The sequence below is a fragment of the Carcharodon carcharias genome, chromosome X (genome assembly GCF_017639515.1).
Source record: "Carcharodon carcharias isolate sCarCar2 chromosome X, sCarCar2.pri, whole genome shotgun sequence".
NCBI classification, from domain to species: domain Eukaryota; kingdom Metazoa; phylum Chordata; class Chondrichthyes; order Lamniformes; family Lamnidae; genus Carcharodon; species Carcharodon carcharias.
This window is the reverse complement of record NC_054507.1, coordinates 20,499,807-20,515,369: the sequence shown is the minus strand read 5'-3', so window position 1 is coordinate 20,515,369 and position 15,563 is coordinate 20,499,807. Positions and strand designations below refer to the sequence as shown.

At 39.3% G+C, this 15,563-nt stretch overlaps 1 protein-coding gene across 17 annotated transcripts in view; it reads right to left on the bottom strand.

Annotated features, from left to right (window-relative positions):
* kmt2d (lysine (K)-specific methyltransferase 2D) overlaps window positions 1–15,563 on the bottom strand; it is a 234,870-nt gene that overhangs the window by 184,122 nt on the left and 35,185 nt on the right. For all 17 annotated transcript variants that reach the window (XM_041180424.1, XM_041180425.1, XM_041180430.1 and 14 more), the window contains 3 exons: window positions 8,189–8,279; window positions 2,213–2,348; window positions 806–1,056 (listed from right to left, as the gene is read on the bottom strand). In XM_041180424.1, the coding sequence (XP_041036358.1) occupies window positions 806–1,056; window positions 2,213–2,348; window positions 8,189–8,237 (436 nt within the window). In that variant the 5' untranslated portion in view covers window positions 8,238–8,279. The remainder of the gene's footprint in view (window positions 1–805; window positions 1,057–2,212; window positions 2,349–8,188; window positions 8,280–15,563) is intronic.

The window sequence follows — 15,563 nt, the reverse complement described above, 5'->3', positions numbered from 1 at the left end:
AACTAGATATTTGACTTGAGTCTTTATTGGGGGAGAAAGAGAGAAAGAGGGGAAGAGAGAGGAAAAATATAACCATCAGAAATTCTGTTCCTGATCACCATCAGATAATTCAGATGGAAAGTGCAACTGTAGATGCAAGGCAACAACAGGACCTGACTCAGCTGCCAAGACAATTCAGAGTTTTATCACAAAATACTTTATGAAAAGGTAACTCGGAAGTGTTACTTCAACTGTGCAGTTTAGTATGACTTTATGTAATCAAGACTTTTAGAAAAAAACAATGTAGAAACTTAAAGCAGTTTGTTTGAGGCCCTACAGACCATTATCTCTTTTCCTCTCACATTTACATTCTTCTGCTCTTTGCTCAGTTAACCCAAGATCATACTTGGCTGGTATTATCCCAACATGAAGTCGTTTTCTAAATGAATTAAATCTATATCAATGATCTGTCAAGGACTCCATCTGCATATGCAATACTCCAGACTGAAGCTTTCAAGTCCAAGTAAAAGGGGATCATACAATGGCATTGTTGCTACTGCTGAATCAATCTGGACTACTCAATGATTCCATCATTCAAGTCATTAAAAAGTAATAGATTTAACAGGATTAAAAAACTAAAACCTTAATGAATCCAAACTGTAATCTTTTCAACATAAATTTATTGGGGAAAGAAGGGTAAAAAACAATTTTATAAGAATCTTTAGCATGTAACACATTTAATACAGAATTGATACCCCTGAAATCCAGCTGGGAACAGTTTGGGGAAGTGTTGGACTCTAAGCAATAAAGTAAACAGTTTTTTCACCTGTTGACTCAAAGAGAGCCATTGTTGTTGCACTTTGCTCAAAGCCAACTCGTGCGAGCTCATCTGAGAGCCCCTCCACCCCTGAAACACTCGTGTGCTTCGACGCTGGACTGGCTTCCCTCTCCATTCGGTTAGTCCCTCCATTTCCAAGTTCATCCAATGCAGCCGATGGATCAAATTGCTTCAGCTCTCTTTGCCCATGTAAACTCTGCTCTCCACAGTTACAAAATACGCACAGCTTCTGCTCCAAGCTGGACAAAAAGATGATTCAAAACATTAGCTCTCTTCATAACTGATTTTTTCAGTCACATTTTCAATAATAGCTTTTACCTTTATTATTTCTTCTGCTTACGTTAGCCGATTTATACTAATCGTTAAAATACAGCTACCCTGAGACTGGTGCCTCATCGCTAGCCACAAGTTCAGAAAAATATTTGAATTCCTTTTCAACTATTTCTCTACAATTATATAAGTTGATAAGAGTGAAGTTATTGCTCATTCAAACCAAACCACCAGTACGCAGCAAAATCTGCATCATGAAAAGTAATGTCGGTTATAAATCTGAACTAAAAATGTTTATTTAGAAAAGCTTGATTCAGGTGAACTTTTAGTGCAGTGTTAAAAAGAACTCATTATAAACCACTACCCTGAGAGTTCAGATCAGCCCTGTCCTCCCACTATATGTAACACAGGACTTAACACCTTGAAATTATTAAACCGTGACACATTCCTCATATTATCTTTGCCACTAGAGTTTGTTGCTACTATCCATTTCCTTTTTATCTCTACTGTACTTAGATGCTGGTTCTTTCTTTCTTTCTCCAGCTCACCTTTTCACCATCATGAAACTCAATCTTCTTCCTTTTATGAAGGTAAACTGCAGAAAAGTACTTTCCCACTTGGTTCACAGTCTTTCACAGACAGACATTGGGAGGTTCAACTTGCTGTGACACACTAGTGGGACTCAAATTCATGCTAAGTTCCAGATTTCATCTGTGCTAGCAAGGCAGAGGTACTAACAGAGCCAAGAGTTTCCCCAATCACCTAACAGCTGGTTCAAAAGCAGCACAGAGACAGAGAAGAACAGGAACACCAGAAATGTAGCAAAGAATGAGTCAAAGAACACAGGCCACAGAAAAGACAGAAGAAACACTGCGCCTTAAGAACTGTGGTCATAAATTAATTAAAAGCAGATATAGGCATCTGGTGAGAAAGGCAAGGAGCAATTTTCAGATGACTATAGAATATCCTTCACTATCCCTTAAGAAAATTATGAAATACTGCAATTTATCATAGATAATCAGCCACTACTGGATTAAATGAAGGGAATTGTGAATTTTCCTCTCTCAGAAGCTTGGAGGAATGCCCTCGGGTCCCCAGGGATCTTCTGTACATTTCTCCTCATACCTGCACTGCTCCTTATGCTGCTCTTTCAAAACTGGCTCCGATGTTTCTTCTTGTTTTGAGCAACCACGAGATACAGACGGATCAGCTTCTTCGTCTTCTGCTAAACAACTAGTTTCAGCCGAGTCAATGTTCATAGCTGCAACAGAAAATGAAGCTGTTCTAACTATTAATCCTTAATACGTTATGAACTATTTTATAACAAATTTCAGGCATACCTTTTGCAAAATCATTACCTACTTTTCATGAGCTTTACTGTTAAACTACAAACCAATTAACCTCATTACCCACGGGGTTATAGCCTTTTGTCACTCTAAGTGAATGCAACATCTAGGTGAGTGTGGTTGCCACCAACACCAGGAATGTATATACAAGCCTGATTCTGGAATCATTTTTCATTTATTTTATAATTATCAGCAAGCATACTAAGTTGAACAGGATGTTTAGAACAAGAGATCTAAGTTTCTGCTAAAAAAACATAAAAGAGCTGAAAATGCATCCCAAGTCAAAATGAGAACAAAGATGCAGGAATGGGAGTTTTATGTAGAAACTGAACTAGGCTCAGAAGACCAGCCATACTCAAGCATTCTTTCTCACTTGTTGAAATTCTACATACAAATGGATTGAAACCTCCTACCTAAATGACTCAATAGGTAATAATGCGAGCAAGACATAACAGTTCAGTTTCCACTCCAAATTAGCTGATCTTCGCAACTGTAGGACAGATGTGACAAATGGCCTCAACAACCTGGGATAAAAATGGTGGGGGCACAAGGAAGAAAGAGAAAATCACCCAAGATCCTACTCCCAAGAGCTACTCAATATGCAGATGTGCTGGAGTGTGGTATGGATACTATGTGAGCACATGACTGGAAAAGTCAACATTCACCAACTAGGTTCACAAATGAAGAATGGCCATTTGGGAAAAGTGTTAAGAGGTTCTTAGCTTCCGTTGAACCTCACCCAATGCAAGTAACTTCTTAGGAAAGGGCAGCAAAGAAATCTGGTAGAAATGTAATTGTGTCAAATTGACACAGAAAAACGGAGGTGGAATTCAGCAGTATTTACTAGACATCAATTTGGGGCCCAGCAATGCTGAATTATCTTAGTTTCTAAAAGTTTCATTCTACATAGTTGCTCTATAGATATCAAGAGAAACACAAATACAGATAATGGCCACAGGACAAGCAGAATGAGTCTGGTACTTCCTGATCACAAAGGAAGAACAATGAAACACACTCAATCATCCATTTAGGCAAACATATTTTTCTAAAAGATATGCCCAAAGATTTGTTCGAAAACATGCCACCGCTTGAAATGAACTTCTTGGTTTCACCTACATTAAGTACAAAAGTTATGTTTATTAAAGTGATGCATCCTTTCAAGGGTAGTGGCATATGCCAAACGATAAATGTTTGTGTCCATCATTCCCCATGGAAAATTTCCAGTTTTACACCTGGAATGATTAACAGCAAATAACATTCAATAAGATAAATGCAAGTGAACATCCTGCAGGATGACCCTGGAGTAGCTGGTGGTTTTAGTAGAGAAGAGCGAGGCAAGAGACGTAATCCAGCCAGACTTAGTGTGGAGCTGCAGATAGGTTCAAGCTTGCATTGCTGGGAATCAGTGCAAAGATGGAGTCTATGCCAAGGTAACAACCAGAATGCAACAGAGTGAAGCTTTTACTGGGAACAGGACAGGGGTAAAGGAGGAGGAGTTGTGGAGCAGATCGGTAGCTCAATTACCACCATGGTGAATGGAGGGCCAAAAGCTAGACAGTAAGCATTTTGAAAGTGCAAGCCTAAATGACTTGATGAAGCAATATTTCCAAGGGCAGACAGAAGATAGTAGAGTTGGAAGGAGGTAAAGGTTGTGGGTGATGGAGGATACAAAAAGTGATCGGAGATGGTCTCATCGAAGATCAAGAATGTGGGAGTCGAGGCCAAGAGATGGCAAGATCAAGTGAGTAGCTGTGCATACAATTAGAGTTTACATGCAAGGAGAGATTAAAGGGAAGATCAGAGAGCAGTGAAATCACGAGAAAGAGGGCAAGGTGAATTGATATGGAAAATAATTTCACTCAGTGCAAAGCAAAGGATATCTTAGATGCACTCGTGTCCCAGAGTATTGGTCACATCCACCACCTGAGAAGGTTTAGCTATAATCATCTCATGAAGAAATATGCATCCACTACCACAAATATTATTACTACCATTAACCTAACAGATTCATATAGAGCACTAAGCCTGAATCTCAACAGTTGAGGGCGAAGGAGAAGAAAAAGAAAGCAGAGCATAGATCTGAAGTGATCTGGCACCAACAAGGCTATATCAAAATTGTCTCCTTTCCTAGGGGTTGCACCTTGACATGGTGCAAAGGATTGCATACGCTAAGTACAACTCCTAGTCAGGCCACCCAAACCAGACAGGTAGGAACCAGATTAAAAGGACTCTGCTGATCCACTGGTTGGGTGTTGTGAATCAGACTAATGATATGCCCATGTAAAAATGTCTCGTTATAAAACAAATCAGAGACGAGACTGTTACAGGCGTGCAAAATATTAACATAACAGTGAAGAGCCACAACCCGCTGGACATAAGGCAAGGTGACACGCCAACTGAAGTCAAGTATCTTCATCTGAGCAAACAGCAATAGGCATAGGAGACCAACTAACTCATTAAATAGCCAGCTCTTCAAGAGTCAGTGCTGGCGCAATGGCCTAATGGTCCCCTTAGGTGCTGCAAAATTTTATGATTCTATATTAGCATTTGCGCTTTATTTGAAAACACTATTTAGGGTTACTGTGTATAGTATTGGTCTCCTTATTTAAGGAAAGATGTAAAAAAAAAAGTGTCAGAAGCAGTTCAGAGAAGGTTTACTAGGTTAATACCAGGAATGGGTGGGTTGTCTTATGAGGAAAGATTGGACAGGCTAGGCTTGTATCCACTGGAGTTTAGAAGAGTAAGAAGTGACTTGATCAAAACCTTTAAGACCCTGAGGGATCTTGACAGGGTCGATGCAGAGCGGATGTTTCCTCTTGTGAGATAATCAAGAACATGGGGTCACTGTTTAACAATAAGGGGTCGCTCATTTAAGACAGAGATAAGGAGAATTTTTTTCTCTGAGGGTTGAGTCTTTAGAACTCTCTTCCTTAAAAGGCAGCGGAAGCAGGGTCTTTGAATATTTTTAAGGCAGAACTAGATAGATTCTTGATTAACAAGGGGGTGAAAGGCTATCGGGGGTAGGCAGGTTATAATCAGATCAGCCATGATCTTATTGAATGGCAGAGCAGGTTTGAAGGGCTGACTGGCCAACTCCTGCTTCTAGTTCGTATGTTTGTGTGTAATTAAAACCCAGTGTCAAAGGCTAGCACAGTATTATTATGCCACCTTCTGAAGAGAAAGATCATGTGCAAGCATTAATAAAACTAGCAACAGAAGTAAATTGAAAAAGGTTTTGCCCATGTGATGAATATCCCTAGATATCCTGGCAAGTGAAAACACTCTGGGTTATAGGGGTTCACCTACAAGTGCAGTCAGAAATGTAGAGATCAAAGAATACCTAGGGTGAATTAAAAACCCAAATAAAACACAGGCCCCTCAGAGTTCTTAACATTGACTGAAGTTGAACAAAATATGTTAAATAGAATCTGGCTTATATACAGTGCCACTTACAAAATTACACAAATGTAAACTTCAATGATAAAATTAGAGAAGTCGCTATCACTTTGTGCATACAGAGTTGCATCAAGGGAAAGCTTAGAGAAGATTTCAGGGATTCATATGAAAACAGGTTGTATTTACTGTAAATTACAACTTGGTATGCATTTCCCACTATAGATTATGTTGCAATACAATTTACAGATTACAAAAATGCTAATTTTAGCAGTATGTTTTTCCAGGTGCAAAATATTCTGAAAATATTGGGCCATTACTTCGCTAATGATATCCAATTTGCACATTTATAGCTGCTCAAATTTAACTCCCTGGCCCATTAATAACAAGATATGAACCATGCTGTCAGCACACCATTTCCCATGCTCATGCAGAAAAGTCCTGCCGCAGAAGGTTACAGGCGATTTGGTCCCCCTCGCTCAAAGGACACAGAACAAGGGTTTTGTATTGTCTTGCTCAACAATGATGTCCAATTGTTTAAGGTCTTCCACATAGAAAACATAACATACCAAGATGCTTTACGAGGTAGGGTGGAGTAGGAGGTGGTGGACAAGTTTTTTTTTTAAAGTAATTGTTGTACAACAGTGAGACACTTACAAGAGATGATCAAAGACTTGGTTGGAAGGACTGATTTTGAAGATGATCTGTAAATATAGAGGAACAGAAGTAGAGGGGATCAAGGAGAGAGCCCAGGGAGTAGGGCCAAGGTGATTGAAGCCTCTGCCACTGTGTGTGTGTGTGTGTGTGTGTGTGTGTGTGTGTGTGTGTGTGTGTGTGTGTGTGTGTGTGTGCGCGCGCGGTGGGGGGGTAACAGTTGGGACTCTGGAAAAGAGTAGAGAATGCACAGAAGGCAAGAATAGGAGGATCAAAGGATGTAGAAGTGGGTGAAAGGTTGGAAGAGGGTGTGGAGGTAGGTGAGACAAAGCAATGGAGGAGTTGGAAGATGAGAATTAAGATATTTTATTCAGTGTATAGAGGGGACAGGAGCCAGAGTGTCAAGAGAAAATTGCACATACACTTGAAAAGGAAATATTGAAGGGCTATGAGGAATACCAGGGCAGTGGGACTAATGGAATAACTCCTGTAAAAGCTGGTCAAGGAACAATGGCCCCCTTCTGTGTTGTAAATTCTATGTTCCTATAGAACAGAGAGCCAATATAAGCAAGCAAGGATAGGGGTAATGGGCAAGTGGGACTTAGTGTGGAACACTGGAAGAGAGCGGAAGTAAGAGTGTAAATAAGATTTTAGCTGTGGTTGAAAGGGTAGTATGTTGCAGAAGTGAAAGTAAATGGTCCTGGCATATGAACAGGCTGCCAAGGTTTTGCAAGGACCGATTCAACCCGACCAAACAGCCGTGGAAAAGGAGCAAGTTAATGGCAAGGCAGGGAGTGAGCTGCAGGAGCCCAAAATGAAGGCTCCAGTCTTCCCAATGTTCAACTGAAGGCAAATCTGACTTTCTCAAGCTGCAGAAAACACATTACGATCCTGCATGCAAAGAATCAGTTCAAAACATTGTCAAGAAGCATTTCCTGTACCTCGATCTACTTAGCTGTTGATCAATTTATTTAGTGAGTTTGACCCTTCAATTGAGTATCGACTGCTGAGAAATTTCTTTGAAGCCTACTGTAAGTGGCAACTGTAATGCAGGTCAGCAAACACCATTTTGTATGATAGAAATGATTGGCCACAAAGGCAATTTTTCATGGCTATTGTTTCTGTGCATCTTCAAAAGGATACTGAATTGCATGCGTGACCCAGACACTCATTCAGTCAGGAGTCACTCTGATGCCAACAACAATTAGGCAGGCTGGAATTTACCACTGAACTGTCAGGCAAGATGTAGTGAACCGTATTTCATGGGTCAGTTTAATGCTGCACAATAGTACAATAGGAGCGCCTTTGGTTGTTCAGAAGGGCTGAAAGAGTCTATGATTACTGTAAATTGGGCAAATAAAACCTCTCAAGGAGTTTAACAGAGATTTCCTGGTGTTAGGATTCCTGGAGCCTGCATCTCTGAATAAGAAAACCTTCTAGCGTAAATATCCAAAGATGCAACATGCAACCGTACATCAGAAGGTCAGACAGTCTGATGGCAGAGGTGGCTGTGGAGTTAGAGATAGTGGTGAAAAGGTAGAATGTCGTCAGCACAGATAAGAAAGCTGACAACAGATAAATTGCAATAGAATATTTTAATACTGATGCTGCTCCCAAGTGGTTGGGTTTTCATCGACAACCTGAAGTACACACAGGTTTAGTACAGAATGAGCATATGCAAACAGATGACATCAACAATGAACCATACCTGTGGCACTTGAGCAATTATCCTCATTACTTGATTCCATTCCATCCATACTGCACTCTTTTTCCAGAGCCCACACCCCTTACTGAAACACCTGAAAAATAAATTGGAGACAGTGTTTCTGCATGAAAACATAAGGCATTTTTTGAGAGCAAAAAGATACTATGCTAGCATTTTTCTTTTTTGAAAGTTGGGGTGGGGGTGGGTGAAGAAGTGCATTCAATCTCTATCAAAGTAAGGCTTCATATCCTTGATGAATAATTTCCACACCAACCTTTGCCAATCGAATGTACTCAACATCGAGCAGTATTTAAAAGAAACAGAAACCTGGAAGTAGCCAAATACCGTGATCCAACAATTCTTCAAGCAAAAACCCGATTCTCGTTTCTTTTTACATAGCTTCAGGACAGTACACAGGATTAGGCAATTAGGCCCCTCGAGCCTGTTCTGCCATTCAATTAGATCATGGTTGATCTATGTCTTAACTCCGTTGACCTGCCTCAGGTAGCTACTTGCAATTTTGAGGATGAGACCGTATTACTATAAAACTTATTAGTGGCATTGGAGTGGCAAATTTCACAAATCAGCTGCAAGAATTAAAAGTAAATGAGCGGTAACGGATTTGAGATGGAGAGAGAAACCCACTAATATTACACATAAGTTGGCTAGATGTTTTGTTTCTCACCTTCCCTGTGTAGGAAAGTAACTTGCCCCTGACTAGGTGGTGTGTGTATGCAAATTACACATATTAAAAGGGAAGAAAATAGACCCTGGTGCCTGTTCCACCATTTAAAGAGATCATGGCTAATCTGTATCTTAACTCCACTTATCCACATTTGTTCCATATCCTTTAATACCCTTATGTAACAAAAATCTCAATATATGTTAACTTAAATTTTGGAATATTCAATCGACCAAGCCTCAGCCACCTTTTTTTTGGGGGGGGTTGGGGGGGTCCAAATTTTCACTACCCTTTGTGTGAAGCAGAGCTTACTGGACAGCCTAGCTCTAATTTTAAGAGTGTTTCACCCCCTTCTCACAACCCACCACCACTATCCCCCCACCCCCTCTAACACATTCTCAGTTCTCACAACAGATGAAATAGTTCATCTACCCCATCAAATCCTTTAATCATCTTTAACACCTCAAATCAGATCACCCTTAAATCTACTATACACAAGGAAATACATGACTTGGCCTATGCAAGCAATTCCCTACTCATCAATAGGTTGCCACTAATTCCAAGTGCTTGCACTTTAGTCAAGGTTCTTGTGTGGAACCTTCTCAAATGCCTTCTGTTAGTCCATAGACATAATGCACTCCCTCATCTATCCACTTTCCAAGCGGATCACTATTCAACTGGATGCGAATACGCCATAGGTTGCCAATTAAAAAGTATTAAACAGAAATAGACCATTATGAACCATGGAGAAGGTAATTCAACCTTCCTATTTGGGGAACATGTGCAAACTTCCCAAAATGGTGCAAAAGTGAAGGAAATGGAAAATAACTGGGTTTGGTGTCTTAATCAAAAACAGAATTACCTGGAAAAACTCAGCAGGTCTGGCAGCATCGGCGGAGAAGAAAAGAGTTGACGTTTCGAGTCCTCATGACCCTTCGACAGACCTGCTGAGTTTTTCCAGGTAATTCTGTTTTTGTTTTGGATTTCCAGCATCCGCAGTTTTTTTGTTTTTATTTTGGTGTCTTAATGTTGTTTTAGCTTTCTACCAAAATTTCACAGGCTGTGACAGTAACATTACACAATATAGGGGATTTGTTCAGTTTATATATGTCTTTATTCACCAATGTGATTTTGCAAAAGCTCAGAATTTGTAAAGCTGTGCATTTATTAATCTAGACACCAACACCTTCCCCCACCTTTATACTTGAACCTTATGCCAACAAATGAGATACTTGTTTTCCTTATTAACTGCTTTTTAGGGTGCCGGATTGATATCTAGTTCACTCCATAATCAGTCTGGAAACAAAATGTGCCTTTGTGACAGGAAAGAAGATGGAAACCAAAGCCACACAACATGAGCCAAATCAAAGCACATTGCAAAACTAAACCTGGCTCCCAGGTCATCATTGTGGGATTCTTTTACAAAACTGAACTGCAAGTGCGTAAGGCTTGACTACAGAATTTGAATCTAAATGGACACCTCATTGAGTTACCAGATACAATTTGCTTACAGAAATCAACACCCAATGTGGCCGAATTAACAATAGTAAACTGGCTGGGGGGGAGCAGAATTTTAATAATGGGTCAGCAAGGATACAAAAGGACCTGGCTGAAACATGTAAAACGGGAGGCACGTTTACTCAAAGTGTAGATTTGGAGTAATTAGTGGAGAGGCTGCAAACGTTCTCGAATTGATAGACTTATCACTTGGTCATTGCAGAGCACCAGCTAATAAGGCAAAAAATGTTGAGTTACGTTGCCACATCAGTACAAGTCTAAGGCTGTCATGTTGAAACTCCACAGTATGCCATCTATCAATTACTGCAGTTAGTTTAGATCACAAAGACAAAAGGGAAATGTTAAAGTCCAAGTGGTGGTAGGGAACAGTCACAAGGTTGATCCCAAGCATTAGAGCATCAGCTGCAAATAAAATTCTAAATGGAGTACTGAAACTGAATTGAGTGTTGTTCTAAATTACAAATACAGGACATGGGGAAATAAATAAACTGGTAAAAGACAATTGAGTGGTGTCAGGAAGTACCTCATGCAACAATCAATAACTGGAATGGTCTTCCAAGTAGGTCAGTGAAGCAATAACTTGAAAATCAGTTAGATGCTATGATGGATGGGGGCCATAGGCCTTTAAGGTAGGGTGAGCTAAAATGTATCAAGTGGCTTCATTCATCTACACCTTGTGATCTTTCTGAACTCCACATAACCATACCAAAATGTTGTGATGCAGAGCATCATATCAAGGAGCTGGTGTAGTTAGCCAATCAGCTGGTCCAATCACTGTCTATTTTAAAACTCTTTTTTGTACATCACAACCATTACCAAGAAAGGTTCACAGTTCAGGATAACTTAAGAACATAGGGACATAAGAAATAAGAACAGGAGTAGACCATTCGGCGCCTCGAGCCTGCTCCGCCATTCAATAAGATCATGGCTGATGATCTTGTATTTCAATTTCCACATTCCCATCTAACTCAGATAACCTTTGATTCCCTTGCCTAACAATAATCTACCTACCTCTGCCTTAAAAATATTCAATGACCCCACCTCCACCACCTTCTGAGGCAGAGAATTCCAAAGTCGCACAACCCTGAGAGAAAAAAATTTTCATTGATTCTAAGAGGGCGACCCCTAATTTTAAAACAGTGCCCCCTAGTTCTGGACTCACTCAAGAGGAAGCGTCCTTTTGATGGCCACCTTGTCAAGGCTGTTCAGGATCTTGTATACTTCAGTCCAATCACTCTTTACTCTTCTAAACTCCAGTGGAAATGAGCCCAGTCTGTCCAACCTTTCCTCATAAAAGACAACCCACTCATTCCAAGTATCAATCTAGTAAACCTCCTTTGAACAGCCTCCAATGCATTTACATCCTTCCTTAAATAAGGAGGCCAAAACTGTACACAGTATTCGAAGTGTGGTCTCACCAATGCCCTGTATAACTGAAGCATAACATCCTTACTTTTATGTTCAATCCCTCTCGTAATAAAGGATAGCATTCCATTAGCCTTCTTAGTTACTTGCTGTACCTACATACTAACTTTTTGTGACTCATGTACGAGAACACCTAGATCCCTGTGCACCTCAGAATTATGCAGCCATTCTCCATTTAAGTAATACTCTGCTTTTTTGTTCTTCCTGCCAAAGTGAACAACTTCACATTTTCCCACATTAAACTCCATTTGCCAGATCTTTGCCCACTCACTCAACCTATCTATATCCATCTGCAACCTCATGCCCTCTTTACAGCATACTTTCCTACCTTTGTGTCATCTGCAAATTTAGCTACCATGTCTACACACCCCTCATCTAAGTCATTGATTTTTTTCAGGCAAATGTTATGTAACATTACTTGATTCTAAAGAGCAGGAATTACATTAGTAGATCTAGTGAGTTGTTTTTGCTATTAACAGTATAAAGTTTATATCCACAAGAAATTACCAACCCCAACTGCCAGAGCACAGGATCTTAGGGCACTTCTCAACCAATTAATTCATTCAGTCCTATTGGCTTGTCAATCATTTCACTTTTACCAAACTACTGTTACTTCTCCCCAACTCAAAAATTGTTGTAAACAGTTTCCACAGGCCATTTTTCACATTGCTGGCTTGTACAAACCTCCCCAACATCAGGGAAGTTCCAGAGTCATTTCAGCTCAAGACATGATTGCAACTTCTGGGCACGTACAACCTCGAAACAGTTGTGCACAATATATGTTAGCCCTTCTTGTGCATGTGGTAGATGGTGCTGCTTTGTGTGTCAAGGTTATAAGAAAGAACATAGCCAAGTGATACACAGCGCTCAGCAAACACCCGCCCCCCCTCTCAAGGGTGAAGTTACCAAGTGTGATAAACACACTAAAAAGACGATTTTTGATTATCAAAATTTTGATGGGTACATATTGTTGCGCAAAGTAGAAATCTAGTTAATCTTCATGTCAAAAACAGAATAGTCCAAATAATTTAGTCATCAAATTTGCACATAGAGGCACTATTTCTCCTGTTCACTATTTGCAGTAAATGCATTTGCATTTTATCCTTGCATTTCAAATGACTACAAACAGTAAACAGGAAATTTTCTCCCACTGCAGCTATCATATGCAGTTTACAATCCACTTCACTATCAACAGTCAAAACATAGACTTGCAAGCCAGTCTCTTATCATACTGCAAAAAACTAAATTGACTATAGCAAAATTAAACTGAGACATCAACTGCTTTTCATGAAATTGAGAAGCAGTTTGAAAATTCTTTCACTAAAACTAGTACACAGCATCTTCAGCATACACAATTCAGCAAATGCACTATTTCTGCCTAAAACACTAAAGCCTTTGTCTGCTAATAAGCACAGTTTGCAGTTAAAAAACAAGTATTTGGGTAGCACACAAAAAGCTTCCCAAAATTCTCCCCATTTTCAGCTCCACTCTGTATCATAATGTGCACACTTGAAAAATTGTGATGTTTGCAACAAATCAATTCACAAGTATGTTGTATGTACAATAATTTTTCATTGGGGATCTGGATGGTACAAAACTTTTGGACAAGTGTTTCACCTTTGGGATTTCAGTTCCAATTCAGTCCAGAATGACTGAATCAAAATCCCCTCTCTGCTAGATGTAAGGGACCTATGCTAAATGAATTTAGGCAGAATTATACCAGACAAGTCCATACAACAGTTTCCCATGATCCAACACCATCTTGCAGTCTCACGCAAAGGCCATAAGGGCAGCTAGTGCAGTTAATGTAAGTGTCATACCAGCACTGTTTGGAGGCTGACCTGGGAGTGCTTGATGTTGACACTAGATTCACAAAGGCAAGAACATTTAATATAGCTACACTTAGACACCTCACCTTTATAAGCACAAAAAACAAGAAACGGTAATTCATGGGAACATCACTTTCCAAACCCTTCAGAAAAGGGCAAAAATGTTTTTTTTTTTAAAAAACTATTCGACAAATGGAATTGGGGAATAGTTTAATAATCTTTTAAATTAGTATAAAACATTCATACACACTCGCACACAAACTTGTGTGTGCATACATGCCAATTCCACTTGTGTGGGGGATTCAAAATTAGGAATCATAAATATAACACAGTCACTAATAAATCTAATTTAAAAAATCGAGAGTAACTTTTTTTTAAAACCCTATAAGTGGTTGGGATGTGCCCACAAGGACTAGTGAGGCAAATAGCACTGATACATTTAAGGTGAAGCTTGGCAAGTACATAACTGAGAAAAAAGGTTATGGGGATGGCTATGGGGTTAAATGAAGCAGGCATATGCGGAGCATAAAACTGACAGAAACCAGCTGAATTCTGTAAATGCTGTACTGTTCATAATCCTTTTCCAATATGCATCCTGTTTCTCCATATTTATCCAAAACCTCTTAGCATTACAATTGTAACCACTTCTCTCCATGGGTGGAAGAAGGGGCTGTTCTAACACTGACTTGATTCAATTCAAAGCTAACCCTACCAAGAGGTATTCAGGTGCATTCTTAAAAAATAAAAAAGATGTAAAAACAATCTGATCAACCCGATAGCTCGATAAATAAATGAGTATCAAGGGCTGCTACAGGGGAAAAGGGGACTAAGCATTTGTTAGAAATGCACATATTGCCTTTGCAGTGATATCTTCATCTTTGTAGATATACTACTCATCCCAATAAGGCAGGGAGAAAACACAAGTTTAGTCTGCAACAGGCTGCTCCACTGAAACAGTCTAATTCTTCACACAGAGTCCTCATTACAGACAACACTTTTAAGCAATCAGATGAGCTCCAACTATTTCATCATTAGTTCACCAAAAGTTATCAAAATTTGCTTTGGAAACATTACTAAACATGTAATAATGATTTCAACTCCTGAATCCATAACATTTCCAAAATTTATTTTATGAGAGGGCAAAATAAAATAATTCATTATTTCCTGTTCAAAGCTTTTGCAAGGGCCAGTTATGGTAAAAGGCAAGACATACAAAAATATCAAAGTGATCATAGGTTGCAGTGCTTTGCTCCTCCTGAATGAAAGCACTAATAAGTAGAATACACCAAATTTTAACTCGGTAGTTTGTCATTACCTAAGTTGCAGGTTGAACAGTTTGTAGTCTTGTATGGCACTAGAATTGGATAATTAACATTAAGTTACAGCATATTGCTGTAAATGTAGGCTCTCTTCATTATGGTGCATGCTCCATTTTCTGAAAAGGCAAACATTTAGTGCCTATGACTTTTGGTTTACATCACTGCTGCCTTTGACAAACGTTAAACTTTAAACCAGTTCATTGCAAATGATGGGAATTGATGCAATTTTACATTTTAATCATTCCATAAGTTACAATGCTGACAGCATTAGTAAAAGCACAACCAAAATATCACCAAATCTTAAAAATCCACATATTAAGCATAATCTACTTAATTGCAAAATAAAGTTGTGCATATGCATACAACTGTACTTGTAATTCAGCTTCTGAAAGCAATTGAAATCTGTTTACATGCAAGTGAAAACCACATGCAACATCTGCTCACGTTTCTGAAATTAAATCCAAACGCCACAGTAAACACAAGGGCAGGGTAACTCTTTTGAATGAGGTGCAAAGGCCACTTCTATATTACTATTTCAAGAAAGAGTAAACCAAGAATTGCCTTTTGAACACGGAACTACTTTCACATCCAACACAATCTTCTTT